The 19,956-nt window shown below is 43.3% G+C and overlaps 1 protein-coding gene across 1 annotated transcript; it reads left to right on the top strand.

Annotated features, from left to right (window-relative positions):
- Positions 1-495: 495 nt before the first annotated feature.
- Positions 496-19,704, top strand: DHX8 (DEAH-box helicase 8). Its single transcript, XM_054649531.2, has 23 exons — positions 496-655; positions 1,003-1,088; positions 1,676-1,748; positions 2,107-2,192; positions 2,797-2,906; positions 3,099-3,410; positions 4,148-4,292; positions 5,921-6,124; positions 6,415-6,502; positions 6,794-6,891; positions 7,393-7,540; positions 7,854-8,035; positions 8,449-8,643; positions 8,843-9,028; positions 10,628-10,838; positions 11,138-11,319; positions 11,990-12,130; positions 13,900-14,055; positions 14,857-14,994; positions 15,475-15,603; positions 16,899-17,095; positions 17,892-18,071; positions 18,621-19,704. The coding sequence occupies exons 1-23, from the start codon at positions 544-546 to the stop codon at positions 18,838-18,840; spliced, it is 3,579 nt and encodes a 1,192-aa protein (XP_054505506.1). The 5' UTR covers positions 496-543; the 3' UTR covers positions 18,841-19,704.
- Positions 19,705-19,956: the final 252 nt, after the last annotated feature.

Here is a 19,956-nt window from a genome sequence, read left to right as displayed (position 1 = left end):
GTCATAAAGAAGAAACAAACCTTTCAAGAAATGAAAGGAGCCACGCCCCCGTGTAAGCCAACCGAAGCCCACATCTTTTTGCTTACACTTTTTTCCTCTTTCTTCGCATTGTCGTGATGATAGCCTTGGTAAAGGCTCGGTGCCCAGCACTCCCCGCCCGCTGTCCCGGCCTCGTCCCGCTCTCGTCCCGCTCTCGTCCCGCTCTCGTCCCGCTCTCGTCCCGCTCTCGTCCCGCTCTCGTCCCGCTCTCGTCCCGCTCTCGTCCCGCTCTCGTCCCGCTCTCGTCCCGCTCTCGTCCCGCTCTCGTCCCGCTCTCGTCCCGCTCTCGTCCCGCTCTCGTCCCGCTCTCGTCCCGCTCTCGTCCCGCTCTCGTCCCGCTCTCGTCCCTGGGCCCCGCCCCTCTGTGACTTGGCCCCGCCCCGTCTCGCTGTGCCTCGGGCCCCGCCCCGTCTCGTCCCGGGCCCCGCCCCGCCGTGCCCCGGCCCCGCCCCTCTCCCATCACGGCGCCGTTTCCGGCGCGCCCCGGACGCGGCCGTGGCGGCCATGGCGGAGCTGGCGGCGGCGGAGGAACTCGCCAAGCTCGAGTACCTCTCGCTGGTGTCCAAGGTGTGCACCGAGCTCGACAACCACCTGGGCATCAACGACAAGGACCTGGGTAAGCGGGGCGGGCGCGGCCTTCGGGCACCTCCGGGGCGCTCCGGTGAGCAGCGCGTTCCCGGACAGAGGCCAGCTGTGGCCGAGGGCCGGAGTAGCCCTTTCCGTGGGGCCGGATGCGTTTTGTGAAGGTGCTTTTCGAATATAGGCATTAAAACCCGTTACTTTTCTTTAAAAAGTACAATTTGTGAGCCTGAGGCAACGCTTCGGCCCGGGGAGAACCGAGGGGAAGCTCCCCGGGCTTTTCCACCCGCAGGGGCCCGGCTGAGCTGCTTCTGTCCCCTCGTGCACTCCTTGCCCCGCTTTTTACTTCATTATTTCAATTTACTTCATGCTTTTCCCTCACAGCCGAGTTTGTGATAAGTCTTGCCGAGAAGAATACCACGTTTGACACGTTTAAAGCAATTCTTTTGAAGAATGGTGCTGAGTTCACTGTAAGTGACACCTGAACGTTGTTTATGTATTATTCTTGTCGTGCTATATTTTATAGAGCTTTCTATTTTAAAAATAGAAAAGTTGTGAGGAGTTATTATTGGGTTTTTTCAATTGGGAAACTACATACTAATTAGCTTTTGACATTCCTGTCTCCCCTGCCTTCCCTTCCCTCATATTTTTTAAAACTTTTGTCGTCTTTGAAAAAGCATCTTCCTGAGGACTCAAACTGCTTATTGTTGTGTTGAGCATATAAAATATGGAAGAAATCACTTTTCATGAAGGCAGATGTTGCCATAAGTCTTCTTTTGATGCTTTTATGCTGTGTTTATTGATTCCTCAGCAATAATTGGATTAAATAGGTGATTAAAATGATGAACAGAAAAGTCACTTAGATGAAATTATCGTAATTATTTTTGGGTTCTTTTTAGGGCATACACAAAGCCCAGTGACAGTTGCTAAAAATCAACCTGCACCTTCAGAATTGAGCATTTTTTTGTCCTGCTAATAAACCCTCACTTGTGCCTTCTAACAACGAAAGTATTTCTGGCATTTCCTGAAGTATTTTATTGATTTTTTTATTTTCCAGGATTCCCTCATCAGTAACTTGCTCCGTCTCATCCAGACAATGCGGCCTCCACCAAAACCATCCACGAGCAAAGGTATCTGGGGCCAGGGCTCAGTCTTGGCTGAGCTTCTGTTTTCTGTTTTAGTTTTCTACAGCAAATCCTATTGCACCCTGCATCCTGCTGCTGTTATTCTGTGTGTGCTGCTCAGGGTGTTCTGTCTTTCAAATACTCACTAATAATCAGAGTTTTCTTTGAAGGGAGGCAACACATTGTTCCTTGAATTGAATCTCTGTTAAAGCTGTAGCAGCCTTTGCATTCAGATGGAAGTTAAATTTTATATTTAATTATAGAAAAATCGAGAGTGAATTGTTGTAGTAGTTCTAAGTTTTGTGTTTCATTTTGCTTTTTTTTTTCTTTCTTTCTTTCTTTCTTTTTTTAATCTCAAAATCAGAGGCAGTTGTCAAACCCAAATCAGAGAAAGAAAAGTTGAGGGAATTGTATCCAGCCCTTTGCAGGCCAGACAATCCCAACATCAGGGTAAGGTGGTCATTTCAGATTTCCTTTGTTACTGTGGGAAAACTTTTATTTTCTTTTTCCCTGTTAGTTTCAACCTTTTTTCTCTGTCTGATGCATGGATAAATGTGAACTTTGAGAAATGAAACGTGGAAGAGGTAGAAGACTGGTGTTACTGCACTTTGTTGCAAAGAATAGCTGTTAGCAGTTGCCATGTTGATACTGTTCTGCAGAATATGTGGAAGATGAGACTCTTGGGACATGAAATTTGTAGCCTGGCCTTCCTTACATAATGTTCAAAGTAATGATGTGTTACAAACTAATGAAAAGTGTTGTACATTCAGATACTCTGAGGGACTCTAATTTTGTATTTCTGTTACAATTTGGGGCACTGAGATGGAATTTCCTACTGTAAAAAAGCAGAATTGTCTCAATATTGTGGCCAAATAGGGAGAGTCCTTTTCTTCTTTCTCTCATATTGAGCCTGATTTTTAAAATCTTGTATTCTTTCTAAATAGATACACGTATGATGAGGTACATACGATGACAACTCTGTAGATTAATTCTTTGTGACAAGCTTTTTATCAGCCCTTTTGCAGAAAGAGGCATCAGTTTTCTGTCCTTGCAGACCATGCTGGATGAAGATGATGTGAAGGTGGCAGCTGATGCCCTAAAGGAGCTGGAAGCTCTGATGCCCAGTGCAGACAAGCAGGGCAAGCAGAGGGGCAGCGACCATCGGTAGGTGCCTGGTGTGTTTGGGGGGAGGATGTCTTGGCTGCTCTCAGTGCCTGAGGTGGGAATGCACTGCAGAGATGGAATCTTGGCTGCTCTTATTGCCTGAGGTGGGAATGCACTGCAGAGATGGAATTTTGGCTGCTCTCATTGCCTGAGGTGGGAATGCACTGCAGAGATGGAATTTTGGTTTGTTAGGGTGAAGAAAAGGAAGAGGAGCCGAAGCCGCAGCAGGGACAGGAAGCGGAGGCACCGATCTCGCTCCAGGTCCCGTTCCAGGACTCGGGACAGGAACAGGGGAAAATCCAGATACAGATCAAGGAGCAGGAGTTGGAGTCCCAGCAAGGAGCGCAGGGATCGAGAGAAATACCTTGAGAAGAGCCATGAGAGGTGGAGAGACAAGCACATAGACCGACCCCCAGCTGAGGAACCTTCCATTGGGGACATCTACAATGGCAAAGTCACCAGCATCATGCAGTTTGGGTGCTTTGTGCAGCTGGAAGGACTGAGGTACCCTTTGATGTTTCCTATGGATCTGTGGTATTTTCTGGGTTCCCCAGATGGAGGAGGAATTGAGAATCTGACTCCGTGTTCTTAGAGGGCTAATTTATTATTTTATGATCTATATTATATTAAAGAATGCTGTAATAAACTATACTAAAGAATAGAGAGAGGATACAGACAGAAGGCTTAACAAGATACTAATGAAAAACTTGTGATTGCTTCCAGAGCCTGGACAATGGGCTGTGATTGGTTATTAAGTCAAAACAATTCACATGAAACCAATAAAACAGTGACCAGTTGGTAAACAATGTCCAAACCACATTCCAAAGCAGCAAAACACAGGAGAAGCAATCAGATAATTACTGTTTTCATTTTTCTCTGAGGCTTCTCAGCTTCCCAGGAGAAGAAATCCTGGCAAAGGGATTTTTCAGAAAATATGGCAGTGACATTGATCTGGTACTGTTTCAGCTCAGTTCATTGATCTGGTACTGTTTCAGCTCAGTTCTTTTCTGCTGGTACCCTAAAGATGTGATGAAGCTACCAGCAGGAATCCTGGGCTTTGAAGGGATGTTTCAGAAAGATAAATTTGACAGCGGAGAATTACAAAATTCTCATTACAAAAACCAGACTGTGGACATACACAGTCTGTTGCCAGCCCTTCAGATCACTCAGAATCTATATTTAAATATGTTGCAGTCAGAGTAACAATGTGCCCCTCTCATGCCCCTCTCTTTGACTCCCAGGAAACGTTGGGAAGGCCTGGTCCACATCTCAGAGCTGCGAAGAGAAGGACGGGTTGCCAATGTTGCTGATGTTGTGAGCAAAGGACAAAGAGTGAAAGTCAAAGTGTTATCTTTTACTGGATCCAAAACCAGCCTGAGCATGAAGGTACAGAGGTGCTAAAATTCTTAAAATGTTGCCTCTTCTAGCTATTTTTCACTCTTTTTGGTGGAAACTAATAATAACTGTTCAGTTGAGAGTTAAAAGCAAAGTTACCATTCTGTATTTAAGTGACCTATTACTTTTTACACGTTTTCTCTAGTTCTGATGTAGTGTTCCTAACAATTCCTTGGCTTGACATGATATCAAAGAGGCAAGGCAAACCTCAAGCTGTTGCTGTTTGTCTTCCTCTTCCAGTAGGAGAGAAGCTTTTAATTTTAAACTTAATCACTACTATTGAGTGTTCCATGCCTGAGGATGTTCTTACTTGGCAGTACCAGCTGAAAAAAACCAAAAAGCCTACAAACCAGCATTTTTTGTGAATGGGCTCTTAATGGCAGAGTTAATAGATGAGAAGAAGTGTAGAGCTGACTGATAGTGTAGATCTGACTGACAGTGTAGAGCTGATTGATAGTGTAGATCTGATTGATAGTGTAGATCTGATTGATAGTGTAGAGCTGATTGATAGTGTAGATCTGATTGACAGTGTAGAGCTGACTGATAGTGTAGAGCTGACTGACAGTGTAGAGCTGACTGACAGTGTAGAGCTGACTGACAGTGTAGAGCTGACTGACAGTGTAGAGCTGACTGACAGTGTAGATCTGACTGACAGTGTAGAGCTGACTGACAGTGTAGAGCTGACTGACAGTGTAGAGCTGACTGACAGTGTAGAGCTGACTGACAGTGTAGATCTGACTGACAGTGTAGATCTGACTGACAGTCTAGAGCTGACAGTGTAGAGCTGATTGACAGTGTAGAGCTGACTGACAGTGTAGATCTGACTGATAGTGTAGAGCTGATTGACAGTGTAGAGCTGATTGACAGTGTAGAGCTGATTGACAGTGTAGAGCTGACTGACAGTGTAGATCTGACTGACAGTGTAGATCTGACTGACATTGTAGAGCTGACTGACAGTGTAGATCTGACTGACAGTGTAGAGCTGATTGATAGTGTAGAGCTGACTGATAGTGTAGAGCTGACTGACAGTGTAGAGCTGACTGACAGTGTAGAGCTGACTGACAGTGTAGAGCTGACTGACAGTGTAGAGCTGACTGACAGTGTAGATCTGACTGACAGTGTAGAGCTGACTGACAGTGTAGAGCTGACTGACAGTGTAGAGCTGACTGACAGTGTAGAGCTGACTGACAGTGTAGAGCTGACTGACAGTGTGGAGCTGACTGACAGTGTAGAGCTGACTGACAGTGTAGAGCTGACTGACAGTGTAGAGCTGATTGATAGAGCTGATTGACAGTGTAGAGCTGACTGACAGTGTAGAGCTGACTGACAGTGTAGGGCTGACTGACAGTGTAGATCTGACTGATAGTGTAGAGCTGACTGACAGTGTAGATCTGATTGATAATGTAGATCTGACTGACAGTGTAGATCTGACTGACAGTGTAGATCTGACTGATAGTGTAGATCTGACTGACAGTGTAGATCTGACTGATAGTGTAGAGCTGATTGACAGTGTAGATCTGACTGATAGTGTAGATCTGATTGATAATGTAGATCTGACTGACAGTGTAGAGCTGACTGACAGTGTAGAGCTGATTGATTACCCAACCCATCTGATGCAGGACGTTGATCAAGACACTGGAGAAGACCTGAACCCAAACCGTAGGAGGAACCTGGTTGGAGAAAGCAACGAGGAGAGCTCCATGAGGAACCCAGACAGGCCCAGTCACCTGTCCCTGGTGAACGCCCCCGAGGTGGAGGACGACAGCCTGGAGCGCAAGCGCCTCACCCGCATCTCGGACCCGGAGAAGTGGGAGATAAAACAGGTCTGTGCTGCACTCAGGGCAATGGGGTAAAGCTGGTGAAGTTGCCAGGGGGTTTGGTGAACTAGAATACAGCTCCTGGATTGGGTAACTTGCTCGTTAACTTGGAGTTGCTGGTTTCTGGTCTGGGATTGTTTAGTTGGTGTTTGAGTAACAGGAGGACTCCTTGGTCAGAGGCTGGGTGAGGATACAGGATGCAGGACCATCCCTTTGTTCCTGTTTTAGAACTGACTCAGGCATGAGTTATGTTCATTCATGGGGACAGACTCACACTGTATTCATTCTGTTCCCAGATGATTGCAGCTAATGTGCTTTCCAAGGAAGAGTTTCCTGACTTTGATGAGGAGACTGGGATTCTTCCTAAAGTGGATGATGAAGAAGGTAATATTCCCCAGCAGTCTTATTGTTGTAAATTCCTTGTCTTTCTGGATGTATTTTGATTCAAAATATATTGATGATAGAAGGAACTATAAAGCATCTCACAATTTGCTGTCAATAGGGTTCCTCTTCACGTTTGGATGTGCCCTGTCTGTGCATTTTTATTTGCAATGTTTTAAAACTTCTAAGTACCTCATATTTAAGACTGCATGGGAAGCATTATTTGAAGAGGCACTTTTATGTCCCCAAAAGATGTTTAATTTTTCTGTAACAGCTGTCACTTGTGAATTTTAGATGAGGATCTTGAGATTGAGCTGGTTGAAGAAGAGCCACCATTTCTTCGAGGGCACACTAAACAGAGTATGGATATGAGTCCCATTAAAATAGTAAAGGTAAGAGATTTCCAGGGCTAAAATCAATGTACTTGATTAAATGATAGGAATATTTGGGAATTTTATAACCAGGGAATTTCCCACCTGCTCATTACTGAGAGCCCTGAAAAGCATAACCACTGAACTCCTTCCAAATAAACCTGGGTTCTAACTTCACTGGTGACTGTGAAGTGGAAGAATGGAACTGAAATGCCATTTTACATAGATGTGTTAAAATGAAATTTCTCTGATCTGCTTTTTCTTACCTTCTGAAAGTAGAAGGTAGTAAATAAATACTTTCCATTGGTTGTGCCTGTCATCCTTCTGACTGGGCAGTGTAAGGATGCTCCATATTAGTTATGACTATAAAAGTTTATGAGGCTAGCCTGATGGAATTACCCTGGAAATGTAATAAACAAAATTTAACATTTTTAAAGCATTTTTAGAAGATGTTTCTGAAGAAAAGATACATTGAAGGTGAAGGAATGGTGGTGCTTGAAACCTTTTCTTCTTGCTCTCCAGAACCCAGATGGTTCCCTGTCCCAGGCTGCCATGATGCAAAGTGCTTTAGCTAAAGAGAGGAGAGAACTGAAACAAGCCCAGAGAGAAGCAGAGATGGATTCCATCCCCATGGGCCTCAACACACACTGGGTGGACCCTCTCCCTGATGGTAGGTCTGAGCACAGGTGAACTCTGCCTTTTTGTGCTACTCCAGTGACCCAGGACAGATGTCTTGGTGCTGTGTTTGTCTGCCACACTTCAAAAGTGAGTCAAAGCAGAAATGCTTTTCCACTGAAATGGAAATAGGAATGTCAGGGGAGGTGTACAGGTATCTCCTGTAATAGTGGGGGTATCCACTTGGAAACTTGAAAACATTTAAACACACAGAATAGAAGGCCTGGGTGATGGAGCTGTTGGAGCAGGATCAGGTCTGTGCTGTGTGAATCTGGATGTGTAAAGGATGAAATTTGTTTCTTTTCTAGTGGATGGAAGACAAATAGCTGCCAACATGAGAGGTATTGGGATGATGCCAAATGATATCCCAGAGTGGAAGAAACATGCATTTGGTGGCAACAAAGCTTCTTATGGTAAGAAGACCCAGCTTTCCATCATTGAACAGAGAGAGAGCCTCCCAATCTTCAGACTGAAGGAGCAGCTGATACAAGTAAGACTCATGAAAAGGCATTCTGGTTGGAGCAAGCAGTAATTTAAAATAAATACTCTTGGTTTAACTTTTTGATAGGTGAATAGGCAGCTGACAACTTTAGGTGCAGAACTTTAACTCACAATATGTATTTTAAAGTATTTTATATATATATCTCTATATTTAATGGGGTTCCAGACATTTATTAATGTAAGTCAAAATTGATACTAAGGTCATGTGAGTAAGTCAGCTGAGCACTTAAACAGGTTGCTGACTTGCTCAATAGGAATACTGACATGATTTTTATTCTGAGAATTGAAGCAAAAGCAAGAGCTGCTCAATCTAGTCCCAGATAGCCCATGCTGATTTTGTTTGGTTTGTTTTAATTCTTAAAAAATTTTAACAAGTGTGTGGTTTTTTTTGATCTTTTCTAGGCTGTGCATGACAACCAGATTCTGATTGTTATTGGAGAGACAGGATCTGGGAAAACAACCCAGATTACCCAGTACCTGGCTGAGGCAGGATATACCTCAAGAGGGAAGATTGGATGCACTCAGCCTCGCAGAGTGGCTGCCATGTCTGTTGCAAAGAGGGTGTCAGAGGAGTTTGGTTGCTGCTTGGGACAAGAGGTGAATTTCCATGTTGAAGAACATGCCAAAATAATAATGAAAAGTAGGAGAAATCAGTGTTGGAGCTAGTTATGTTGTGTGTCCATTTGTCTGTTCCCTTGTAGGCTGCAAAGTGAGTTTGTGGAATAATCAACCTGGGGATTAATGAGGCTGATAATTAATTGTGTAACTTCTGGTTCTGTGCAACTCTTCCCTCCAGGTTGGCTACACCATTAGATTTGAAGACTGCACCAGCCCTGAGACTGTCATCAAATACATGACAGATGGGATGTTACTGAGGGAGTGCCTGATAGACCCAGATCTCACCCAGTATGCCATCATCATGCTGGATGAGGCCCACGAGAGGACCATCCATACTGATGTGCTCTTTGGGCTCCTGAAGAAGGTACTGGAGCACTGGATTTTTACTCCTTTCAGTGTGCTGTTTTCAGGGTCCCCAGGATGAAGGAGGAATTGAGAATCTGACTCCAGATGTTCTTAGAATGCTAATTTATTATCATATATCACATCAATGCTATATTAAACTCTACTAAAGAATAGAGAAAGGATACAGACAGAAGGCTACAAAAAATGATCATGAAAACTCCTGACTCCTCATCGACACAGCCTGAGCCTGGTTGGCCATTAAGTTACAACAATTCCCATGTTGGATAAACAGTCTCCAACCATATTCCAAAACAGCAAAACACAGGAGAAGCTGAGGCTTCTCAGCTTCCCAGGAGAAAATTGTGGGGAAGGGGATTTTTCCAGAAAACATGACAGAGACAGGAGAGCACAGGCAAAGGTGAGGTCACACAAGTTAGGTTCATCCATGTGCTCCAAGAGCAAATGCTCTTGGAAGGAGGATGAAGGAGGAATTGAGAATCTGACTCCCATGTTCTTAGAATGCTAATTTATTATCATATATCACATCAATGCTATATTAAACTCTACTAAAGAATAGAGAAAGGATACAGACAGAAGGCTACAAAAAATGATAATGAAAACTCCTGACTCCTCATCGACACAGCCTGAGCCTGGTTGGCCATTAAGTTACAATTCCCATGTTGGATAAACAGTCTCCAACCATATTCCTTCTCAGCTTCCCAGGAGAAAATTGTGGGGAAGGGGATTTTTCCAGAAAACATGACAGAGACAGGAGAGCACAGGCAAAGGTGAGGTCACACAAGTTAGGTTCATCCATGTGCTCCAAGAGCAAATGCTCTTGGAAGGAGGATGAAGGAGGAATTGAGAATCTGACTCCAGATGTTCTTAGAATGCTAATTTATTATCATATATCATATCATATCAATGCTATATTAAACTCTACTAAAGAATAGAGAAAGGATACACACAGAAGGCTACAAAAAATGATCATGAAAACTCCTGACTCCTCAGAGCCTTGACACAGCCTGACCCTGGTTGGCCATTAAGTTACAACAATTCCCATGTTGGATGAACAATCTCCAGCCATATTCCAAACCAGCAAAACACAGGAGAAGCTGAGGCTTCTCAGCTTCCCAGGAGAAAATTGTGGGGAAGGGGATTTTTTCAGAAAACATGACAGAGACAGGAGAGCACAGGCAAAGGTGAGGTCACACAAGTTAGGTTCATCCATGTGCTCCAAGAGCAAATGCTCTTAAGGGTTTATGGTCTGAATCTTGGTGAAATGAGCCTCTGTGTGAAGGCAGAGCAAGCAAAATGCAGCAGGACCAGTGAGAATTGGCCATCCTGGCTGTTCATAATGCTGGATCAACAGGGGAATGTTCTTGATTTGCTCATCCTGCTCTGCCAAAAGCTTTCTTGTGATAATGGTGCTGAGGGAGGCTTCAAATGGCACTTCAGGGGTCAATTTTCTGAAATTCTGGTACTGGGTTGAGCTGCCCCTCTACTCAGATATTAAAACACCTTTTATTACTGGTTGGATTTATCTGATTTCAGTCAAGTGCCATATTTTGCTAGTTCCAAAGGCAATAAATGACTTGAGAACTTTGTGCTCCTGCAGACAGTGCAGAAACGGCAGGACATGAAGCTGATTGTGACATCAGCAACTCTGGATGCTGTGAAATTCTCTCAGTATTTCTATGAAGCACCAATCTTCACAATTCCTGGCAGAACATACCCAGTAGAAATTCTCTACACAAAAGAGCCAGAGACAGATTATTTGGATGCCAGCCTGATTACAGTAATGCAGATCCATTTAACAGAGCCACCAGGTGAGTGGAAAATGGTCTTGAGTTCTTGGTGATTTAAAGATCTCTGAGCAAGGTTTTTGTGTAATTCATGGATCATGTTAGTAATGTGAGCAAAATGCTCTCTCTTGTTTGTAAATACAGTAACTAAAATGCTGAAAAATGTGGGTGAAAGACTGAAGTTTGTTGCCTTTGGCTAAGAGTTGCTAGAAAAAGTTGAGGATCCTCATCAATGGAAAACATGAGGAATGAAAATATGGTAATGCAGGAGTTGTAATGAACAGAATTGATTCTGTGGATGTTTTCATTTACTTCCTGTGTAGGTGACATTTTGGTCTTTCTAACTGGCCAGGAAGAGATTGACACTGCCTGTGAAATCCTCTATGAGAGGATGAAATCTCTGGGCCCTGATGTTCCAGAGTTAATTATCCTACCAGTGTATTCAGCTTTACCCAGTGAAATGCAGACCAGGATCTTTGACCCAGCCCCACCAGGGAGCAGAAAGGTAATTCCATCTTTGTGCCCTGTCATCTTCTGCTGATACATTTTAATAGTGGGGTGTGTTACAGTGCTTAAAGGATAAACTTCTTGGGGAAAAGATGATTCACAGCTTAGAGCATATTTTTGATTGTATACATCTCAAGTTATCTAAGCCTTTGAACACATGTAAAAACATCTGGTGTAGCAAACCTCTGTGTTATTTAATGCTGTGTTTAAAGGATACTAACTTCAGTTAATCTAAAAATCTCAAATCTAAATGCAGTTCCTGTTGGATGGAGGTAAATTTCCTACCAAGCAGCTGGTGACTATCTAGAGATACATTCTCAGGAAGATTTTTCTCTGAATACAGACTGTGTCTGAGTGATAGCTAAAAAGTCTCCCTGAAGTCAGTGCAGTCTGCTTACAAGCCTTCTCCTGCTTTGAATTGTGGATTTTATCATGCTCTTTTCCCTTTTGCCCAAACTTTAAACAAAGGTAGATACTTAAAACCTGTCCATCTTTGTGGATAACATCTCCTTCTGTTCCCTGTGAACACATTTCTCCTTTCAACATTGAGTGACAGTGGTTGCATTTGTAACAAACTGCTCATGTCACACCAGTGGGTGCAGTTGGGTGGTGGGGTGGGCTTGGCAGCCTGACCCAGAGCTGGTGCTGACTCAAACTGTGATTTGCAGGTTGTCATTGCCACCAACATTGCAGAGACATCTTTGACTATTGATGGAATATATTATGTGGTTGATCCTGGCTTTGTGAAGCAGAAGGTTTATAACTCCAAGACTGGGATTGACCAGCTGGTGGTGACACCAATTTCCCAGGTAGAAATTCTGTGTTTGGCTTTCCCCGTGGGTGTTGTGTGTCTTGCCAGTGTGGCATCCAAGCACAGGGGAGCAAAATGAGGCAATGATAAACCCACATTTCTGACAGCTCCTTGACTCTGTGCCTACAGAATCCATACTGACCTGTATTCTATTGAAAGTCAAGTAAAATTGTGAATAACCATTTTATTTCACTTTTTTCAAGCACAGGGGAGCAAAATGAGGCAATGATAAACCCACATTTCTGACAGCTCCTTGACTCTGTGCCTACAGAACACATACTTCATGTTGTATTGAAAGCCTTTCTATCCATACAAGTAAAACTGTGAATAGCCATTTTATTTCACTTGTTTTCACCTGGTTTTATTTCGCTTGTTTTCAAGCACAGGTGAGCAAAATGAGGCAATGATAAACCCACATTTCTGACAGCTCCTTGACTCTGTGCCTACAGAATCCATACTGACCTGTGTTCTATTGAAAGTCAAGTAAAACTGTGAATAACCATTTTATTTTACTTTTCACCTGATTTTTTTCACTTGTTTTGAAGCACAAGTGAGCAAAATGAGGCAATGATAAACCCACATTTCTGACAGCTCCTTGAGTCTGTGCCTACAGAACACATACTTCATGTTGTAGTGAAAGCCTTTCTATCCATACAAGTAAAATTGTGAATAACCATTTTATTTTACTCGTTTTCACCTGATCTTATTTCACTTGTTTTCAAGCACAAGTGAGCAAAATGAGGCAATGATAAACCCACATTTCTGACAGCTCCTTGACTCTGTGCCTACACAATCCTTACTTCCCTGTTTTGTATTTAAAGTCAAGTAAAATTGTGAATAACCATTTTATTTTACTTTTCACCTGATTTTTTTTCACTTGTTTTCAAGCACAAGTGAGCAAAATGAGGCAATGATAAACCCACATTTCTGACAGCTCCTTGAGTCTGTGCCTACAGAACACATACTTCATGTTCTATTGGAAGCCCTTCTATCCATACAAATAAAATTGTGAATAAGCATTTTATTTTAATTGTTTCCACCTGGTTTTTTGTACCTGTTCACTTGTTCTCTTTAGGCTCAAGCCAAGCAGCGTGCAAGTGAGCAAAGTGAGGCAATGATAAACCCACATTTCTGACAGCTCCTTGAGTCTGTGCCTACAGAATCCATACTGACCTGTGTTGTATTGAAAGTCAAGTAAAATTGTGAATAACCATTTTATTTCACTTGTTTTCACCTGATTTTATTTCACTTGTTCTCAAGCACAAGTGAGCAAAATGAGGCAATGATAAACCCACATTTCTGACAGCTCCTTGAGTCTGTGCCTACAGAACACATACTTCATGTTCTATTGAAAGCCTTTCTATCCATACAAGTAAAATTGTGAATAACCATTTTATTTTACTTGTTTTCACCTGATTTTATTTCGCTTGTTTTCAAGCACAGGGGAGCAAAATGAGGCAATGATAAACCCACATTTCTGACAGCTCCTTGAGTCTGTGCCTACAGAATCCATACTGCCCTGTGTTCTATTGAAAGTCAAGTAAAATTGTGAATAACCATTTTATTTCACTTTTTTCAAGCACAAGTGAGCAAAATGAGGCAATGATAAACCCACATTTCTGACAGCTCCTTGACTCTGTGCCTACAGAACACATTCTTCATGTTCTATTGAAAGCCTTTCTATCCATACAAATAAAATTGTGAATAACCATTTTATTTTAATTGTTTCCACCTGTTTTTTTCTACCTGTCCACTTGTTCTCTTCAGGCTCAAGCCAAGCAGCGTGCAGGCAGGGCTGGCAGGACAGGCCCAGGAAAGTGCTACAGGCTGTACACAGAACGTGCATACAGGGATGAGATGCTGACCACCAACGTGCCTGAAATCCAGAGAACAAATTTGGCCAGTACAGTGCTCTCCCTGAAGGTGGGTATTTCACCAGCTTGCAGCAAGCCAGCCTGTAAGTGTGTCAATGAATGAGTCTCTGCCTTTGAGTCTCAGGAAGCAATAGTGTAATTTCAGATTTAATGAACAGAGGGAGTTTGGAAGGGAGATTTCAACAAAAGCAATTCTCGAGCACTGGGCTTGCTCCTGTGTGTTTTATTGAGGGTTATTCTGTTGGGTAGCCAGCTAAATGATGAGTTTCAGCTGCACAGAACAGTTGCAAGAGGTAGGAGAAAAAGAAATCTCCAGCAGTAGCATTTCCTATGTAGGGGACATTGATACTGTTAACAGATGAGATAAATTGTTTTAGAGTGGGTTTAGAGCTGCAAACCTGGGCCTGTCTAAGTGTGTGCCATCCCTCTGGAAGTCTGTGAGCTGCATTAACCCATCACAGCTGGGAAAGCTGCTGCCATTCCCCTTTCTGGGAGCACACTTGGAGTCCTGTGGAGCTGTCAGACTCCTCTGCTTTACCAGACACAAGTCCCAAAAGCAGCATTCAGCTTCTGTTTCTCCTCAGCTGAGTCGTGTTACTTGAGGGATGTGTGGAGCAGTACCTGAAGAGCAGAGCAGAAAGCTGAGTAGTGCAGGAATGCCATGGCCAGTGCTCCTTATGTCAGGTGCAGGAGGGCAGCTGTGCATTCATAGCTGCAGTCAGGATGAGCACATGAGCCTTGCCTTGCCTCAAGCTCTGCAGTGCCTCAGTGTTTGGTGTTCTGGCTCTGGCTGGACTTTGTTGCCTTCCTTCTGAGTGTTTTAACCTGGCTTTTCTCCCATCCCTCCCAGGCTATGGGCATCAATGATTTGCTGTCCTTTGACTTCATGGATGCTCCCCCCATGGAAACTCTGATTACAGCCATGGAGCAGCTCTACACCCTGGGGGCTCTGGATGATGAGGGGCTGCTCACTCGACTCGGGCGTAGGGTAGGCAGAATAAAATCCCTCCTGGCATTGTTGGTTTGCTTTTGCTGTCACTCTCTTGTAGTTTTTGGTAGCTTTTCATTTAGCACAGTTCTGCTGTACCTTCTGGTTTTTAAGGGACCTTAAAAAGGTACCTTTAAAATTGCTTTGCTTTTTAAAATTGCCTTCTGCTTTTTCAAAGTGCCTTATGCTTTTTAAAATTGCCTTCTGCTTTTTCAAAGTACCTTCTACTTTTTAAAGAGCAGCTAGTGTTTCTTCTTATTCATAAATTTACATTTATTCATGTCTAAAAACTTCCTGTAAGTATTGGGATATTCTTGTGATAGTGAATACAGACAAATAATTTGCTTCATGCTGAGTGAAGTTATTGTGGATCAAGCCCACCTCTTTGCAAAGTAAAGATGTGAGAACAGACATTGCTTTGTTCTGCACTGGGAAGACTGAAGATTTGTCACTGAATGCCTTGGAACATGTTTCTTGCAGATGGCAGAATTCCCCCTGGAGCCTATGCTGTGTAAGATGTTGATCATGTCAGTGCACCTGGGATGCAGTGAGGAGATGCTGACAATTGTGTCCATGCTGTCTGTGCAGAATGTGTTCTACAGGCCAAAGGTGAGCAGCTGGACCAGAGGCAGCAGGGTTACACCCTGGGTGGGTTTGGGGTGAAAGCTTCAGGGCTTAGGAGTGAGCACATTTCCCAAAAGAAACTCGTAATTTGGTCAGAATTTCCTTTTCATGTGAGACCCTGTAGCTGTGCTGGTGGTGGTTTCTTTGCAGATGGGAAGTGAAAAGTCTTAAAATTGCTCTTGCATTTCCCAGCAAACACATGTACCCTAAAGCAAGTCAGTCCCAGCTCTGCAGTTCAGATTGCCTTTGCATTTGCAGACACACAGAAAGTATTTCTTCATGGCACCTCCATCCTGTGCTGCTTTCTTTAAAGTCAGTAGGTAAAACAGGCTCTGCTGTGGTGGTACCAGGTTTGTCTTGGGTCCACTACTTTTTCAGGGTAGTTAACTTCAGGTTTGATGTGACTGCAGTATTTGATTAATGTTTCATGTGCAGATGGGAGAGGTGTGTGGATCACCAGGCTCAAACCTATTGCTTCAGCCCATTTCCTGATGAATTACTGAAGTAATTTGTAGAGCAGTAAGAAAACCAGCTAGTGCAGTGTGTGCATATGCTCCCTGCAGTATAAATGAGCCATTTACCTTGATGTGTTCTTTCAAAAATAGGGACTGAAATTGAAAAATCATTCTGTATTGTCCTAACCTGTTACTGTTACATTTTCTGAAAAATCCTTTTGCCAGGATTTTTTTTTCCTGGGAAGCTGAGAAGCTTCAGAAAAAAAGAAAAAAATACTTGTTTCTTCTTGGAAATGTAGTTTAGAAATTGTTTATCCAACATGTGAATTGTTTTTACTTAATGACCAATCACAGTCTGGCTATGTCAGGACTCTGGAGAGTCTTGAGTTTTTGATTAGTATCTTGTTAAACTTTCTGTCTCTATCCTTTCTCTGTTCTTCAGTATAGTTTTAGTATAGCATTCTAGAATAGAATATGATATGATAGAATATGATATAATACTATATAATACCATATTCTATGATATAATAATAACTTAGCCTTTTAAAAACATGAAGTCAAATTCATCTTTCCTTCCTGCCACGGGGGACCCCAAAAATCCCACATGAATCCTGTATCATTAATTAATTAATTAATTAACTAACCACATGAATCCCATATCATTAATTAATCAATTAATTAATTAACCACAAGAATCCTGTATCATTACCTTGATAGGTTTAAAATGTCCTGATATGAATGAATGACAAGGAGCCTGTGCCATCCTTGTTGTGCAGGGATTTTCTCTAGGATGGAGATACCTGACTGATGTGTATTTTATGTTAGGATAAACAAGCACTTGCTGATCAAAAGAAAGCCAAGTTCCATCAAACAGAAGGTGACCACCTCACTCTGCTGGCTGTGTACAATTCCTGGAAGAACAATAAGTTTTCAAATCCTTGGTGCTATGAAAATTTCATCCAGGCCCGTTCCTTACGCCGGGCTCAGGACATTCGCAAGCAGATGTTGGGCATCATGGACAGGTGAGCACATCAAGGAGGGACAAGTTCTGACTCTGTGGTGTTGGGAAGGATGAAAGTTTGACAGGAAAGTCTCACAGATATGTGTGCTTGGCAGAAAGATTTTTGAATGTAGAGTTTGATGGAAGAATAGAGATGGAAGCAAGTTTTGATATAAGAGAAAAGAATTGCTGAGCCAGTCTGACTGGATAACCAAGGAGGCAAAGGATGTGTTAGTTAGAGGGGTTTTTATGACTTAAAACAAAGGATAAACCCACCTCAAACAAGAAGATGTTTTTACCAAGAGAAAGAGAGCACAGGCAAACAAGTCAGCAAAGCTGCAAGTAGAAAAAAGGTCTCAGAATTTTCCACTGCAAGAAAACTGAAAAACAACTTCTAGCTTAAACTGTAATGTATTGACTGTTAGTGATTGGAGATCAGTGACATGAATATGGTCATTACAGCAGTTATGATAGGCTGTAGATAAAAGTTAAGGTATAGATTGGTTCTACTGTATGAAGATGCTCAGCAAAGAAAAGTTTATAATGCAATGTAACCAAAACCAAAGGGTGTCCTGGGCTGCCTGCAGCTGGAGCTGACAGCTGTGGGCACAGGCTCTGTTATCCACACCTCTGGATTTCTGTAACTTCTTAGATGTAATAAACTGCATTTGGAAGAGCCACCTGGAGTCCCACATCTTACACTGTGTCTTGCTGTTCTTACATTGTAATAGCTAAAGAAAATTTGCTGAACTCATCTTGGTAGCTGCATTCAAATCTGGAGAGCTCTGATCTTTTTCTCTCTACCTCTTGTCTGGCAGGCATAAGCTGGATGTGGTGTCCTGTGGGAAGGCCACAGTTCGGGTCCAGAAGGCCATTTGCAGTGGCTTCTTCAGGAATGCAGCCAAGAAGGATCCCCAGGAAGGGTACAGGACACTCATTGACCAGCAGGTTGTCTACATCCACCCATCCAGTGCTCTCTTCAACAGGCAGCCTGAATGGTAAGGAAGGCAAGAGCATGGCATTTCCTGTTTCTCCTCAGACTTTACAACAGAGAAAGTTGTGGTGTGTGCTGTTTGGGGAGTAGAGATCTGAGCAGAGCAAAGTTTCAAGTTCACTTTTGTCTCTTTCTGCTGCTGAGCTTAGTGCCTGTGCAGAGATGAGACTGACTTTTGGAGCCAAGGCCAGGCCTGAAGTTGTAATTGGATGTTTCTTTATTGTGGAAGGGGGTTTAAAACACTGGGTGTTGAAGAGGGAAGAGAGCATTGTTTTAAATGGGGTGGAGGAGTTCTGTGCTGAAGAGTAGCTGTGAGGTAGGAGGGGGAAATAAATAATTTCAGATCCTCCTAGTGAACAGAGATGGTTTGGAAGGGAGACTTCAACAAAAGCAATTCTCAAGCACTGGGCTTGCTCAGTCCCTTATCCAGAGGGATAACTCTTCTGGGTGGTTCTTCTGGAGCTTAAAAGGAGCAAGCTTATCTCCTCCAGCCCTTGCCTTGTTGCCTCTTGTTTGCAAAAACCGATGTGCAGCGTTGTGTCCCTGTTGCCAGGGTGGTGTATCACGAGCTGGTGCTGACCACCAAGGAGTACATGAGGGAGGTGACCACCATCGATCCTCGCTGGCTGGTGGAGTTTGCCCCAGCTTTCTTCAAGGTCTCTGACCCAACCAAGCTGAGCAAGCAGAAGAAGCAGCAGAGGCTGGAGCCTCTCTACAACCGCTACGAGGAGCCCAATGCCTGGAGGATCTCGCGCGCCTTCCGCCGGCGCTGAGCTCAGGGCCCTCCTGGACCTGCTGCTTTCATCCTGTGGCCCTGGGGCTCTTCTGCACTGCTGCCACTGGCCTGGGAGACTGACAGCCCCATGCAGCTCAGCTGTGGCACAGCAGGAGCTCAGGGGCAGCCCCAGGGGCTGCTGCAGCCTCTCACGAGTGGCTGTTGGAGCACTTCAGTGATTCCCCTTTTGAGAGACAAAATCTAAGACTCAGAGTCTGGGTACTGAGCTGAGCAACACAAAAAAATGGTGATTTAAAACTGGTTCTTCACCTTTCAAGAGGCAAAATCTAAGATTCAGGAGTCTGGGTACTGAGCTGAACAACACAAAAAAATGGTGATTTAAAACTGGTTCTTCACCTTTCAAGAGCAAAATCTAAGACTCAGGAGTTTGGGTACTGAGCTGAACAGCACAAAAAAATGGTGATTTAAAACTGGTTGTTCACCTTTCAAGAGGCAAAATCTAAGACTCAGGAGCCTGGGTACTGAGCTGAAATTTTCAGCTTCCCTTTTTAGAGATTCCCCTTTTGAGAGACAAAATCTAAGACTCAGAGTCTGGGTATTGAGCTGAACAGCACAAAAAAATGGTGATTTAAAACTGGTTGTTCACCTTTCAAGAGGCAAAATCTAAGATTCAGGAGTCTGGGTACTGAGCTGAACAACACAAAAAATGGTGATTTAAAGGTTTAAATGGTGATTTTAAGGTTGTTCACCTTTCAGGAGGCAAAATCTAAGACTCAGGAGTCTGGGTACTGAGCTGAAATTTTCAGCTTCCCCTTTTAGGACACAAAATCTAAGACTCAGAGTTTGGGTACTGAGCTGAACAGCACAAAAAAATGGTGATTTAAAACTGGTTGTTCACCTTTCAAGAGGCAAAATCTAAGACTCAGGAGCCTGGGTACTGAGCTGAAACTTTCAGCTTCCCCTTTTAGAGATTCCCCTTTTAAGACACAAAATCTAAGACTCAGAGTCTGGGTGAACTGAGCTGAACAACACCAAAAAATGGTGATTTAAAACTGGTTCTTCACCTTTCAAGAGGCAAAATCTAAGACTCAGGAGTCTGGGTACTGAGCTGAAACTTTCAGCTTCCCCTTTTAGGACACAAAATCTAAGACTC

The sequence above is a fragment of the Agelaius phoeniceus genome, chromosome 26 (genome assembly GCF_051311805.1).
Source record: "Agelaius phoeniceus isolate bAgePho1 chromosome 26, bAgePho1.hap1, whole genome shotgun sequence".
NCBI classification, from domain to species: domain Eukaryota; kingdom Metazoa; phylum Chordata; class Aves; order Passeriformes; family Icteridae; genus Agelaius; species Agelaius phoeniceus.
This window is presented reverse-complemented; position numbering and strand designations above follow the sequence as displayed.